Below are 14,846 nucleotides of genomic sequence, written 5' to 3'. Positions count from 1 at the left end.
ACCCTTCTCAAAATTAAAAAAAAAAAAATTTTTTTAAGTTGGGAGTGGCTTGGAGATGTGGCTCAACTGTAGAATGGCCCTGGGTTCAATCCCTAGTGCCAGAAACAGGAAAAAAAAAAAAGCTGGTGAAGATGTGGAGAAAAAGGAACCTATGCTGGGCACAGTGGCACACTCCTGTAATCCCAGGCCTGGGGAGGCTGAGACAGGAGGATTGTGAGTTCAAAGCCAGACTCAGCAACTTAGCAAGGCCCTAAGCAACTTAGTGAGATTCTGTCTCTAAGTAAAATATAAAAAAGAGTTGGGGATGTGACCCAATGGTTAAGTACCCTTGAGTTCAATCTCCAGTACCAAAATCAAAGAAAAGAAAAAGAAAAATGAACCCATATACACTGTTGGTGGGAACATAAAATAGTAAAGTTACTCTGGAAAAAAAGTATGGAAGTTTGTCAAAAAGTCAAAAATAAAACTACCATATGATCCAGCTATATATCTCTCCTGGGTATATATATGTGAAGGATATGAAGTCAGCATACAAAGGATATATCTGCATTTCCAGGTTTATTGCAGCATTATTCACAATTCACAATAGCCAAGATATAGAATCAGCCAAGGTGTCCATCCACAGGATAAAGGAAATATGAAATACACACACACACACACACACACACACACAATGGAGTATCACTGAGTCATAAAGAAAAATGAAATCCTGTTATATGCAGGAAAATGGATGGAACTGGAGGACATCATGTGAAATGAAACAAGTCAGACAAAAAAAAAAATATTCCATGTTTTCTCTCATATGTGGAAAGTAAAACACAAAATATGACCTGAAAGTAAAAAGAGGAACAGAAAGTGGGGTTGTGGGGAAGCACGAAAGAGGGGTGAGTGAAAGAGGTAAAGGGAGGGTGGAGATGATGAACATGATAAATGTATATCATATGCATGTATGGAAATGTCATTGTGAAATCCATGAATCTGTACTAATTAATATGTGTTAATAAAAAAGAAAAAACTTATTTATTCTGATTATTCTTTTAAAGGCTCTAAGGAACAGAAATGGAACCAAAACGAAACTGAATGAAATACCTGAGTAACTCTCACTCGCACCTTTCAAGAAAAGTCTCCAGGTGGTGAGACAGACTTAAAACGATTGTAAACGAAAGTATTAAAGATTAACATAGTTAGTTTAATATTGCCCATTCCCTCTCTTTCTAAATGGAAGTCTTACATTTGAAGTAGAAAAGGCACAAATTCTTCTCCCTTGTACTTGGTTTACCTTTTCCAAATTTTTTTAAGTGTCTAAGGAAATGATACTTTTACTTTGATTTTCCCTTGATTTTGGACCTGCAGTATTTGCCATTCCTTTTCAAATACATGACTGAGCCTTCATTTATGCCATGACACCTTCTCTGGAGAATTCAACATAGGGCTTGAATGCCTCTTCTGCACAGCAGTCGGATGCTTTGCCTGTGAGCAGTTAATAGTATATCCCTGTTCAACTAGCTGAGAGCAAAATCTTAGAAAACTGATGGTATTGCTTAAGGCCATTTCATAACCCCCCCAAGCAGACTGCCATCACTTCTCTCTCTTGAAGCTGGCAGTTAATGACCATTCTACTTCCAGCTAGTGAGGGAGCTGTTATTCCCCTGCAGTGTCTTTAGGTCAGCCATGAGTGCTCCAATTTCATGGCGATCACTGCCTATGGCTACCCAAATAGTACCTCCATCGCTATCTCTTAGAAATAGAAACTCTCTGAGAGGACATCATCCTATTAATTTGGCCTAGCTAGTCTTAACTAATACATCCTCCTTTTGGAACTGTCAGTCCGCCATTAAAAAACAAAACAAAACAAAACCACCATAGTTGAATATGTTTGTTCCTTTTCTGCTTTGAATAACACAGGAAAATGATGCTTTTGTTTTTAGTTCTTCATTCAAAGCCTGTCGTAGGTTTAAAAAAAAAATCTTATTTTAACTGGGGATAACCAGATGCTAGTCTATTACAGCTGCAACAACTTTAAAAAGCTGTACAAAAGAAAAATGTGGCTTTGACCTCCTAAAGTCACTACATTTCTTTTTTCTTATTAAGGTACACAGAACACAATATTATGCTGAGTCAAAAGGACCAATTCTCTTCATGGAGTAGAATAGCAATTGGCTGTTACTCATTAAATTCTTACAGCAATGAGCAATGACTTTCTCTCTTGCTTTGTTTCTCTTTGAATAGTTGATGAAGTTGACTTTTTTTTTCCCAAGACTACCTCCCAGCATAGACATTCCTGATCCTTGGCCTATGTAGCTATTAATATGCTGCACACATATGCTTGGGTTCCTTGAAAACCATTGCAGTTAACCTTTCTGTTTACTCCACGTCAGTTCCTATCTTGTTAGTGAAAATTGATTTTTTTTCTTTCTTAACATAATAATTTCATCTGGTACAAAATCATATATATAAATTTAATACACACACATAATCCACTGGCTTTCTAAATTCATTTTTTATTTCAAGGGCTTCAGCGGTCATAGGTTTTCATGTTGTAATTAAGAAAAACATGTCCATTTGTGGTAAATCCAAAAGACAGTATACTATAGCTACTTTACAAATATAGTTATTAATTACCTTGTGTATTTGGTAGGAGATAAACTTTGCAGTGCCAAATTTACCATTATTCTCAAAGAAAATTTGATTCCCTTTTAGGTGTAAGATTATCTTTTCCGGAACTAATGATTAAGGAGTAAAATATTAGAATCTATAATAAAAAACACGTTGTCCTAACTACCTGTGTTCAGAGATACTTCTCTTATACTACTTGCTACCATCATTTTATACTGCCTGTTAACCATCTATATTCCTCAAAGACAGGAAACCTCGAGAAGGTAGGGATTATGTAATTAGGACTGTCACATCTTCAGGGCACATGGTCTAGAAGATGGTATATGATCATGTCAGTGTTAGTATTATAGTCGTTACAAAAGTTTGCCCTTTTTTGCAGCTAGACAGTGCTGGGTACTAAATTGAGGGCCTTACAATGCTAAGCACCTGCTCTACCACTTAGATACACCACCAGCCCCCAAAGGCTGATTAATCAGCCACAATTTTAAACTACCTGGCGCGCACAACATTTATGAAACAAGTTTTAACCACACATTATCCCAATTTAGACAGACATGTCCAGTTTCAAATAACTAATATTTAACTGAACCCTAAGTCTTCTTATGGGAGACAGCATAATTGACCCCCTCTATTTGTGGATCTTTTTGTTCAGATTCCAGTCACTAACACTACTAGTATTACCTTTGCCAAGTCACTTTAACCACAGCAGATATCACGTTAAGAGATTAAAATGTGGAATTAGACTAAATGGTCTCCCAGTATCTCACTGGACCCAGCTCTAAAACTGATTAGGCATGAATTAGTAAAGGTACTACTGGTTTAACTGGTATAATGGTGCTTGTTAACACTAGAGGGAGCTACATTCATGTCATCACTGGGGTGGTTTGGGAGATTTCAAGAAAAAGCATCTTTAAATGGAAAACTGATTTGCCAGAATAAGAGAAACTCAACATGGAGTGAGGGATCCATACTGCATATACGGCCACCCACAGGCTCCTTAGGAACATCAAAGCTCTGCAGGCCTCACTTGCATTGATACATTTTAATCCCCTAAGAATTAAGCTAGCTTTGAGCAATTCCTAAAGATTTCTTTCCCTATTCAGTCTATTTTCTTTATTAATCAAATTAACAACAACAAAAGCAAAGTAATTAGTGATATTATTGGAAAATTCCCAAAGAAGGGACATAGAAGACAAGAAAGACTCATATCACACTGAAGCTATGGCCTGGGAAAAACAATTAACTAATACTAAATTCATAAGCAGGCTGCCACTCAAACCCAAAGCTACTCCAAAAACAGGAAAAATGCTTAAAAAGAGGAAAATATCAAGGAAAGGAAGGAATTGCCACAGCTCGGCAGGGTGGGTGCTGGAATACCTGCTGTGGATGGCCCATTGAGCTCTCTGGAAAGAAGCTCATAGCTGCTAGAGAGTGATGTCACAAATTAGAGACAATGGGCTCACATGAGGCATTTGGCAAGAAAACTGTCAATGACGAGATAAGGGAACAGAGGCTGAGGTAGAGAAAGAAAAAGAAAAAGCATTTCTAAAGCTGAAGCTTATTCTCTCCCCTCTTGTCTATGAAAAAACCCCATGGCCTTGAAAATATCTGACCTAAACCATTACAGAACAAGTGAAATGAACAATCAAAAAATTCTCCCTTGGAATCACGGTTTCTCATTGCCCAGGGGAACAATGGCATGTTAACCTGACAGAAAGGGCATAAATCATGGATATTACAGAATGTAGTCTGCGGGAGAAAGATAAATGCAATCCTGCAGAACCCCTTCTATTTAAATTTCATAGGTTAATGCAACACTCAGAAAAGCATAGCTTCAACAGTCAGAATGGACCACCTACTTTTTAGGACATGAACTGCTCCTAAGTAAAAATAGATTATATAGCAACTTAGGAAAGCGACTTTGTGGGTGAAGAGGAAAGTCTACTAGAACAAGACAAACAGTTCTTTTTCACTTAAAATAAATGCAAACTCAAACATCTAGAGGTTAAGTAGAGAGTAAAACATTATTCCTATGGATCTAATTAGTTGGGATACCTCACTGTTCCTTTCTGTTGTCATCTTGGTGGTACTGGAGATGGAAACCCGGGTCTCAGAAATGCTAGGTCTTAGAAATGCTCACTCTATCACTGAGCTGCACCTCAGTCCCTGATTTTTTTCTATTTCTATTCTTTTTTCTTTTTCCTGCAGTGCTGGGGAGTGAACCCTAGGGCACCCTACCACTAAGGGGCATCCCCAGTTCTTTTTATTTTATTTCAAGACAGGGTCCCACTAAGTTGTCCAGTCTGGCATCAAACTTGAGATCTTTCTGCCTCAGTCTCCCAAGAAGCTGGGATTACATGCGTGTGCCACCATGCCTGGCTCCTCGCTCATTTTTCCTTAAGTCATCAATTTCAAGTACTCAGAAGTACCAAGGCCTTAACAGAGTCAAGAAGATTGGTACTTTTTTAGAATATTATTATGTAAGACACCATGCCAAAGATTTCCAATTTGTTCTGCTTCATACTGACCTTTAAAATGTTCCGGCCATCAAATGATTCTCTTTCCTTGAAGATATATTTGCCATCTGCTGTGTAGAGATTGTACCTGCCTTCAGCTGTAAATAGTCCAAAGATAATGTTAGAGGAGAAGCTTGGGTTATGCATCTGTATTCTCTTGGACTTCTATAGGTACACAGGTACAACTAGCAAAATATTCATATACTACCTAGAAAGTGGCATAATATAGTGGGCAAACCAACAGGCTATGAACAAGTGAAGTGATGGTTTCTAATGCCAACGCTGTCACCAACTCATTCAGTATACATTTAATTCATTCAACATTCTCTAAATACTCATGTACATACTTAATTACTATGGAACTAGCCACACTCTTAAGCACACTTGTCTCCTCCATGGACCTCAGTTCTTATAGAATCAGAGGGTTGACATGAGACTGTGTCTCCAAAGGTTCCTTGCCATCTACATACCCAATATAAGTTGCATGTAATTTTAAGCATGTAAAAATACATAAAAGTTCACACTTTGGTCAAAACTGATGGCAGCCAGGCTTCAGGTTGATTTAAGGACTCTCCTTGAATGAAAAAGAGCCCTTTAGTTACAATCAAAGGTATCTTTACAAGCATTCTAACCAGGAACACAGAAAATCTATGACCTTGGCCTAAACAAAGCCATGCTCTGGCTTCTTGTGTCAATGTAGGCTGATATCCCAGAAGATGTCCTTAAAAAAGAAGAGGAATATCAAAGGAAAGGCAAACAAAAAAGCAACACATCATTTTGTGTTCTTTTAAAGTAAAAATTCAACACAGAGAAGAGTACAGGAAAGAGAAAATACAAAGCATTCTTAAGAATTATTTAACTTTCAGAATATTTTCTGAAATATCAAACTTTTCCTGCCTACTGACAGACCTTGAAAAATAATTATATTTTCACCTTTGAGTGTTTTCTTTTGCTTATACAGGTTTAGAGAATACCAGGTCAAAACTGATAAAATTTATCCAGAGTTCTAACAGGTCCACGAATATAATACACTTTAGCTATACATAGTTAACTATGGAACTATTTCTCTAATGAGTATTCTCCAAGTCAAAGATCCCAATCCCAAGCATATTTCACAACTTAAAAATAAATTTTCTGGGGGATAGGGATGTAGCTCAGTGGTAGAGCACTTGCCTAGCACATGTGAAGCCCTGGGATCAAGCTCCATTACTGTTTAAAAAAAAAAAAAGGGGTCCCTGTTAAGAAAAAGAGGACATATACAATTTCGAAAGAACAAGTAAATTAATACCAAATGACTATCAATTAAAAAACAGAAATCATATCTGAAGGTTGAAATGTTTAATGACAGGTTCAAAATCTGCAAGTAGCATTATTAACCATCAGGGAAATGCTAATCCAAACCAAAATGAGGTTACACTCACAAGGATAGCTATAATTGAAACACACACACACAGATAATAGCAAGTCCTGGTAAAGATGTGGTGAAACTGAAATGGTCAGACACTGCTGACAGAAAAGTAAAACGGTGTAGTCACTTTGGAGAAGTCAGCAGTTTCTCAAAATATTATGCATAGAGTTACCATAAGACCCAGGAATTCCACTCCTAGATATAAACCCAAGAGAAGTGAAGACACATGCCCCCACGAAAACCTGCACAAAATATTCATAGCACATTATTCATAATAGTCAAAAATTATAAACAATACAAATGTTCATCAACTGGTGAATGGATAAAATGTGATACATTCATACAAAGACATACTATTCAGCAATAAAAAGGAATAAAGTACTAATATGTATTAAACTGTTGATAAACCTTGAAAACATTATGCTAAGTGAAAGAAGCTAGCCACATATTACATGACTGTATTTATAGGAAATGTCCAGAATAGGCAAATCCCTAGAGACAGAAAGCAGACTGGTAGTGCCTAGAATTAGCACTGGGAACTGGACGAAATGCGGAGTGACCTTCAATTGTATTATCTTGTTGACAGGGTGATGGAATGTTCTAAAACTGTGGTAACAGTTGCACAACTCTGACTATGCTAAAAACTTACCCCCGCACAATTGTGACAACTAAAAATATCTTCAGACAAACCCAAATATCCTCTGGGGGTAAAATCACACCCAGTTGAGAACCACTGGTCTCAACTCATACACGAACACACACATGTATATATACACACATACATTATATACATACACACATACATATACACATGTATGTATATACATATATACATTTATATTTATTTATTTATTTATTTACTTATTTACTTATTTATTTTGCAGTGCTGGGGATCCAACCCAGGACCTCACACACACTAAACAGGTACTCTACTATGAAGCTACATCTCCAGTTTTGAACTTGCATTTTTTATTTATTAAATCTGGCAATCCCACATGTGACAGAAATAAAAGATATGGAAGACATGCTAGATATGTCACTGCCCATTTCTACTAGGTTCATCAAAACAAGTTAATGGATCTAGAAGTAAAGATACATCAGAGATTCTTTGATGGCCTTTCTATTGAAACCTCTAATACCATAAAGCCTTACTGATCACAACTGTGCTATAACTCTTGTTTTTGTGGTACTGGGGACTGAACCCAGGGGTACTTACACTGAGCTACATTCACAGCCCTTTTTATTTTTTATGTTGAGATAAAGTCTTACTAAGTTGCCTTGAACTTGCAATTCTCCTGTCTCAGCCTCCCTAGTGGCAGAAGTAGGATGCACCACCATGCCTGGCTGTGCTACAGCAATACAAGGACTTACCATTGGGGTCTTTCCTGAATAGTGTATTCATGACTGTAGCATGCAGTTTCACACTATTCCACTCTTTCACTATTAGTCCAGATGTCTGAAAGCGTTCGAGCACTCTATCAACTAATTCCTGCAGCCTAGAGAAATTGAAGAAAGAAGTACACAATGTTAGTCAACTCCTGACTCATGACTACTAATTCAACAATGTGCAAGAAGCATCTGCTCAATGCCAATCACTGCACAAAGTCCCTCATCAGAGGAGGAAGAAGAGGCTGCAGCCCTACCATCATGGAACTTACTGTCTTGTCAAGCAGACAGACATGGAGACAAACAGTTATAATACATTATGGTGAGTGCTGAAGGAGTGATCAAATCTACACAAAAGGCCAGGTTTCCACAGGAGGTTTAAACATAGTCCTGAAGGATCATTAAAGATTCCCAGACAAAACCAGAGAGGAAGGGCACTTTAAGCAGAAGAAATAGCATGTGCACAGATGTCAAGGCATGCAAAATCACAGCATATCCGGAAACTCCCACTTATTTAATACATCTATAACAGAGCGAGAGAAGAGGGAAAATGGAGAGGAGCTGGATGGGGCAGCAGTGATCAGACCACAGGAGCCCCAGGAAGACTTTTAACAAGGAATGGTGGGATCTGTTGTCCATTTCTGAAAGCTGATTGTGGCAGAGTGGAAAGAGCTTTAGGAGGGGAAGAGGAGTAGCACGGGGGTCAGTGAGGCAACTGCTTGCTGGGAAAAGTAACAAACACGATGTATAGGCACTGTGTTAAGCACTGTGTATGTGCTAAAACATTTAATCCTCATAAAACACTATCATCCCTATTTCACTACTGAGGACACTGTGGCATAAAGAAGTTATGAAACTTGGTCAAGATGACATTAACTACTAAGGGGCAGATTCAAAATTAGAATGTGGGACTCAGGGGTAACTCAGTGGTACAGAATACATGTTTAGCATGCCTAATACCTGAGGTTTAATCTCCAGCACTGCTGGAAAAAAAAAGGTGGGGGGAGCTGTTCTACTTCCTTACATAGTTACCTTAATTTTTTCCAGTTATAAAAATAATGTATGGCATGCATGGTGACACATGCCTCTAATCACAGCAACTCAGGAGGCTGAGGTAGAATTGCAGGTTTGAGGCCAGCCTGGACAACTTAGTGAGAGCCTGTCTTAAAATAAAAAATAAAAATTATTCTGGATATAGTTCAGTGGTAGAGCACCTCTGGGTTCAATCTCCAGTGCAGTAATAATAATAACCATAAAAATAATAATAAAATATTCATTAAAGAAAATGCAGAAAGGGCTGGGGCTGTAGCTCCATTGGTAGAGTGTTTGTCTCCCATGTACGAAGCCCTGGGTTCCCCAGCACCACGGGGCTGGCAGGGTTGAGGGGGGAAGAAAATGCAAAAAAGCATAAAAAGGAAAACACAACCCCATCAACACAAGTGTTTATATGTGAATGGTGAGGTTATATAATCAGAAGAGCAAATAGGATATACTGGGTTTAAAAGCTTCTCTTTGGGCTGGAGATGTAGCTCAGTGGCAGAGTACTTGCTTTTAGCATGTGCAAAGTCTTGGATTCCACCACGAGTACCACAAAAAAACACGTTTCTGATTAACTAAAACCATCAGAGAACCATAAAATTTTGAAATATTTCTAAACATTGCAGCATAAGCCTGAACATAACCATGCACTTCAAAACCTACCTCAATTATAATCACAAAAGAATGATGCCTCAACTGTTCTCTCTCCCCTATTAAAGGGGAGAAAGTGGGGAGCAGGTCAACTTTATAGAAACAGGGAACAAGAAATATGAGGAAACTAAATAGACTAAATGAAAGACACCAGGGCTGGGGTTGTGGCTCAGTGGTAGAGCACTCACCTAGAACACATGAGGCCCTGGGTTTGATCCTCAGCACCACATAAAAATAAAATAAAGGTACTATGTCTACCTACAACTGAAAAATATATATTAAAAAAAATGAAAGATAGCAAATTCCAGACTTGTCTTTCAGAGAATTAGGATTTCTGCCAATTTATTGACTCAGAATTTTTAAAGGACTAAAGTCCTTTGAAACCTGTTATCTTTACACAGGAGGAAATGATGCACAGACAGGCTGTGCTGCTCAGTCAGTAACACAGGAACCAAAATCCATCTCTGGTAACTGGTCTGCTCTGTTTTTATTACCTCACTGCACTCCATGAAGGTGGGCTCTTTTTTTCTCATGTACTACTTTATTAATGCATACAAATTAATGTCTAATTGGCACATTATCGATGCTCAATAAAGTTGTTGCATGCATGCATGCATGTGTGAATTCATGAATGACAAATATTTTGGAGTGCTAGTAAGAGAACTTAAGGGTACTTGGGCATAATTGCTAAATTTCAGGCTTATACCACAGATATTATATTTGACAATATGTCACTATATTTCTGACAGTATATTCTTTCAATTCTTACTTCACTGATTCTTTCCTGATTGATGAGTCTCAAAGATTCTTATGCCTTTGCTTCTTCATAAACAAATTAAAAATAATATAGAGTTGCTATGACAAAAATTATTCATAAGCAGATTTACTGTGTAGACAGTGCTTTGGGCATGAAAACAGATGACAGGTTTAAATACATTAAATCTAAGCTCTTCATTTAAAGTTGTAAGTGCCACAAAGCATAAGCATCCAGAGTGATCTTTACAGACATGAAATTCATTCTGCCAAATGTTCACTGACTCCCTAAAAATCCAAAGTCCAGCCTTTTGTTTGGCTTTTTCCCTGCAATTTAATTTAGTTCTATTTGATGAGTACTTCCTGAATGCCTATTATATATAGTCATTATGCTAGTTACTGCAAGAATAAAAAAAACTAAGCAAACAATCTGTTACCAACAAATCTACAATCTATTAAGATAACAAAATTTGTTTTTGTTTTTTATAAGATTACAAAGTAGACTTTGGTAAGGAAATAAGTAACATAAAGTCCTTTACATAGTTTTTTTTTTTAATATTTGTTTTTAGATGTTGATGGATCTTTATTTTATTCATTTATTTATATGTAGTGCTGAGAATTGAACCCAGTGACTCACACGTGCTAAGTAAGTACTCTACCACTAAACCACAGCCCCAGCCCTTTTTAGGTAATTTAAAAGTAGAAGAGATTATACCTGATTTAGGACCAAAACAGGCTACAAAGACAATAGGCTATATATCAGCTGAATGACCAAATGACTTAAATAAGTAATATAAATATTCATAGAAAATCCACTATAAGCTATGCCTTATAAAAAAGCAATGGAGTTGGGCACAGGGGCACAAACATGTAATCCCAGTAACTGGGGAAGATGAGGCAGAAGGATCACAAATTTGAGGCCAGCCTGGGCAACTTGGTGAGACTCTGTCTCAAAATAAAAATAAAAAGGGCTGGGGCTATAACTCAGTGTCAAAACAACCCTGGTTTCAATTCCCAACACCAAAATATCAAAAAGCACTGGATATAGAAAGCTGAGTACCACATATGCTCTACCTGCTAGAATCTTATAGCCTACTTGAGAAAAAGAAGAATGGCAAGAAGAGAAAACACTGACACAAGAAAATAAGAAAACAGGTTGGGGCCTAGGGCAGATACACAAGATAGAAGATAAAGTTGTAATATTAAGTTGGTGTCATACTGGGAGATCTTAAATGCTAGGCTGAGGATTATGAAGTAATTCATAAATGAATGAAATGGTAGGAAATTTTAAAACAAATTCTAAGATTCATAGGCTACAGCTCAGAAAGGCTGATACGATATTTCATAATGTCTATACACACAGACATGAAAGTAATGTCTAAGTTATATATACTAGAACTGCAGAACAGCATGTGTAATATGAGCTTATGTCTATAAAATAATATGCATATTTGCTCTGGGAAGGAAAACTGCTGGAAAGTCATAGCAGGGGGGTGGGGAGAAGCAGTTTTTTTTTTTTTTTTTTTTAATACCAAATCATCTTTTCACTTAACTTCTCAAAAGAGTACAGCACATCTACTTAATCTTAATCTCCTTTTTCTACCCCATCACAAACACAAGCTCCCCAAGGAAACGGAGCAGGGTCAAACATAATTGTACTGCTTATGAACACATACTGATTACTACTGATCTTAACCAGACAACGTATATCGAGTGTACCCAAATAACACTTGCCTGCCATACCAACATTATGTGTGGCATATATGCATGTATCCATTCCTCATTCATTCAGAGATGGGGTCTCGCTCTGTTACCCAGGTTGGCTTCAAACTGTCATTTCTCTCATCTCCCACCTCAGTCTCTTGATTAGTTAAGACTACAGCCACATGACACTGTGCCTGATCCAACATTGTTTTTAATTTTTTTTTTCTCTTGTTCTCTCTTCCCACTTGTGGGAAAACACGAATGTATATTTATAAACAATTTTGTAATCTGTTTTTATTATGTAATACTCTACAGTTAACATTTTCCTAAGATATAATATTTAGTTAATCCATAGTATTCTTCACTCTATAGATTTGTTCTTCTTGTTGTTGTTGTTTTTGTTTGTTGTTTTTTTTGTGTGTGTGTATGGTGTTGGGGATTGAACCAGGGCCTTGTGCTTGCGAGGTAAGCACTCTACCAACTGAGATATTTCACCAGCTCCTCTACAGATGTTTTGCAGTTTACTTCCCATCAACCTGAGGGGTTTTTTGTTTTGCTTTGTTTTTTGTGTTTTTGGTGGTGCTGGGAATGGAACCCAGGGCCCTGTGTTTTCTAGGTAAGTGCTCTACACTGAGCTAGACTCCAGCCCTAATTTTGATTGTTGCTATTGTTGTGGCTTACATCTGAGGTGTCCCCCAAAAGCTCACGTGAGAAAATGCAAGAATTTTCATAGGTGAATTATTAGATTATAAGAGGCATGATTTAATCAGTGGATTAACTGATAGTGCCAGGTCTTTGGGGAGCTAAGAAGGAATGGGTCAGAAGAGTAAGTAAAGGAATTAGCCTCATCACACATAATGTATGCCATTCTTTAAAAAAATAATAATGAAATCAAGTGGGGTAGAAGATGTGACAACAGGTAAATTGTGACGGGGAAAAAGGAAAACTGATGGGTTGGCTCCATGATTTCAGTAAGATGTGAGGAAACCATTCTTCTAGAGGGGCAAGGGTGTCGGCTTAAAAGAATGACAGTCAGAACAGCCACTGTATTCAGCATCTAAAGTCTAACGATTGACCAGCAAGTAAGGAGTAAAGGCTGCTTAGCTCCTTAAATTCTTGACCTGGTCATGCCTTACCAAATCCAAAGATGCATCAATAACTGTAGGTCCACTGTTTCAACTGTTTACAGAGGAAAATCTGATCTAAACAGTCCCATTCTTATAAGGGTCAACTACTTCACATTCAGTCATTTTAAGGGAACCCTTCATTTATAATATATGAAAGCATACCCAGTAAGTTGACTGTGCATATGTTTATTACAATATGCTCTCCCCCACGCCTCTTGTATTGAGCTGTGTCTCTTCACACAAAGCAGCATACAAGACTGAATGAACCTTAAAAACAGTCATGTCTTACTTCTCTATCAATTGGCACAGCCTTGCAAAATACCTTGCACAAGGGAGGCATTCGGTTTTTAAAATGAATTAAATAAGAGGTGAGTCTTTGAAAATCGTGAATTTGGGAGGAGAAATTTACAAATTTCTTCAAATAACACAACTATGGGTCTTCTTATGAAGAAAAATAGACAATAGAAGAGAAAATACAGAGTAGTAAAAAGTGATGAGAATTACTCAAAAATGTTCTTGGTTGATTCCACCAGTAGATTCAACAGGTATTTCACCTTTAACCTACAAAGCCTTGACAACAGGAAGTGTAAGGGCCAGATTTGTGGGGCGTGGGGAAGGGTATATTCACTTTCTCAGCCCTTAGCTTTCCATTAATATGGTGACAAATTATTTTTGAGTACTGTCGCCAAAAGACATCGAGTTTCTATAGCTTTTATTTTCTTCTGTTCTCAAACCAATTACTCTCTGTACATGGGAGATCTATAACACTGAGGGTTTAGCCTTTGAAGCAAAAGGTAAACATATCCAATGGAAACAATCAAGGTATTGAAACTTGATAATTTTATCAGTTCTTTCCCAGTGATCATTCTCATTCTCTCTAGGAGTCACCAAAAACTGGGTAGACCAAAACTGTAAAGTCTCTGCCATATGTATATTAAAACAAAAGTAATGTCCTAGTTAGGAAAAATTCACTATTTTATTTAATAAAACATTATAATCCCATGTAATTTTTAATATGGTTTCATGTTGAATGAATGCCCACAGAGTAGCACAGATAGTGTTACAACAGTCAGGTTCTAAAGTGCATAACTGCATAATAGTATTTATCTTATACAGATGTTGCAAAGATCAAATAAGTATGATTCTGTGTGTGTGTGCACATGTGCACATGCAGGGCTGGGAATCAAACCCAGGACCTTGTGCATGCTAAGTATGCGCTCCACCACTGCGCTACACCCCTAGCCTGATAATATGATTTTAGTGTCAGACAACAGTAAATGCTAAATAAAAAATTAAGTAATCATTTCCCCAGAAGCCATGCACTCTAACAACAGTACCAACAATAGCAGTGACAAAAATTAAATAAGTCCCATCACAGAATACATGAAAACAAGTGAACAAAGGTCAGGTTAAGAGGTTATGATGTCATGCTAACTATATGGTTAATGAAAGATATAAAAATTCATGGTTTTAATACATTTTAAAAGTGAGTGAAGGGCTGGGATTGTGGCTCAGTGATAGAGTGCTTGCCTAGCATGTGTGAGGCACTGGATTCAATTCTCAGCACCACATATAAATAAATGAAGAAAATAAAGGTCTATCAACATCTAAAAAAATTTTAAAAAAGAAGTGAGTCAGTTCAAAATA

At 37.3% G+C, this 14,846-nt stretch overlaps 1 protein-coding gene across 9 annotated transcripts in view; it reads right to left on the bottom strand.

Moving 5' to 3' along the window:
• ASCC1 (activating signal cointegrator 1 complex subunit 1) overlaps positions 1-14,846 on the bottom strand; it is a 106,897-nt gene that overhangs the window by 38,330 nt on the left and 53,721 nt on the right. For 6 of the 9 annotated variants that reach the window (XM_079137110.1, XM_079137114.1, XM_079137115.1 and 3 more), the window contains exons 8-10: positions 7,912-8,036; positions 6,306-6,341; positions 5,145-5,230 (exon numbers count right to left, since the gene is read on the bottom strand). In XM_079137110.1, the coding sequence (XP_078993236.1) occupies positions 5,145-5,230; positions 6,306-6,341; positions 7,912-8,036 (247 nt within the window). The remainder of the gene's footprint in view (positions 1-5,144; positions 5,231-6,305; positions 6,342-7,911; positions 8,037-14,846) is intronic. The other 3 variants (XM_079137117.1, XM_079137113.1, XM_079137116.1) reach the window with 1 other exon arrangement.

This window comes from Sciurus vulgaris (genome assembly GCF_902686455.1).
Source record: "Sciurus vulgaris genome assembly, chromosome: 4".
Taxonomy (NCBI): Eukaryota; Metazoa; Chordata; class Mammalia; order Rodentia; family Sciuridae; genus Sciurus; species Sciurus vulgaris.
Note: the sequence above shows the minus strand (reverse complement) of the source record. Positions and strands in the feature narration are given on the sequence as shown.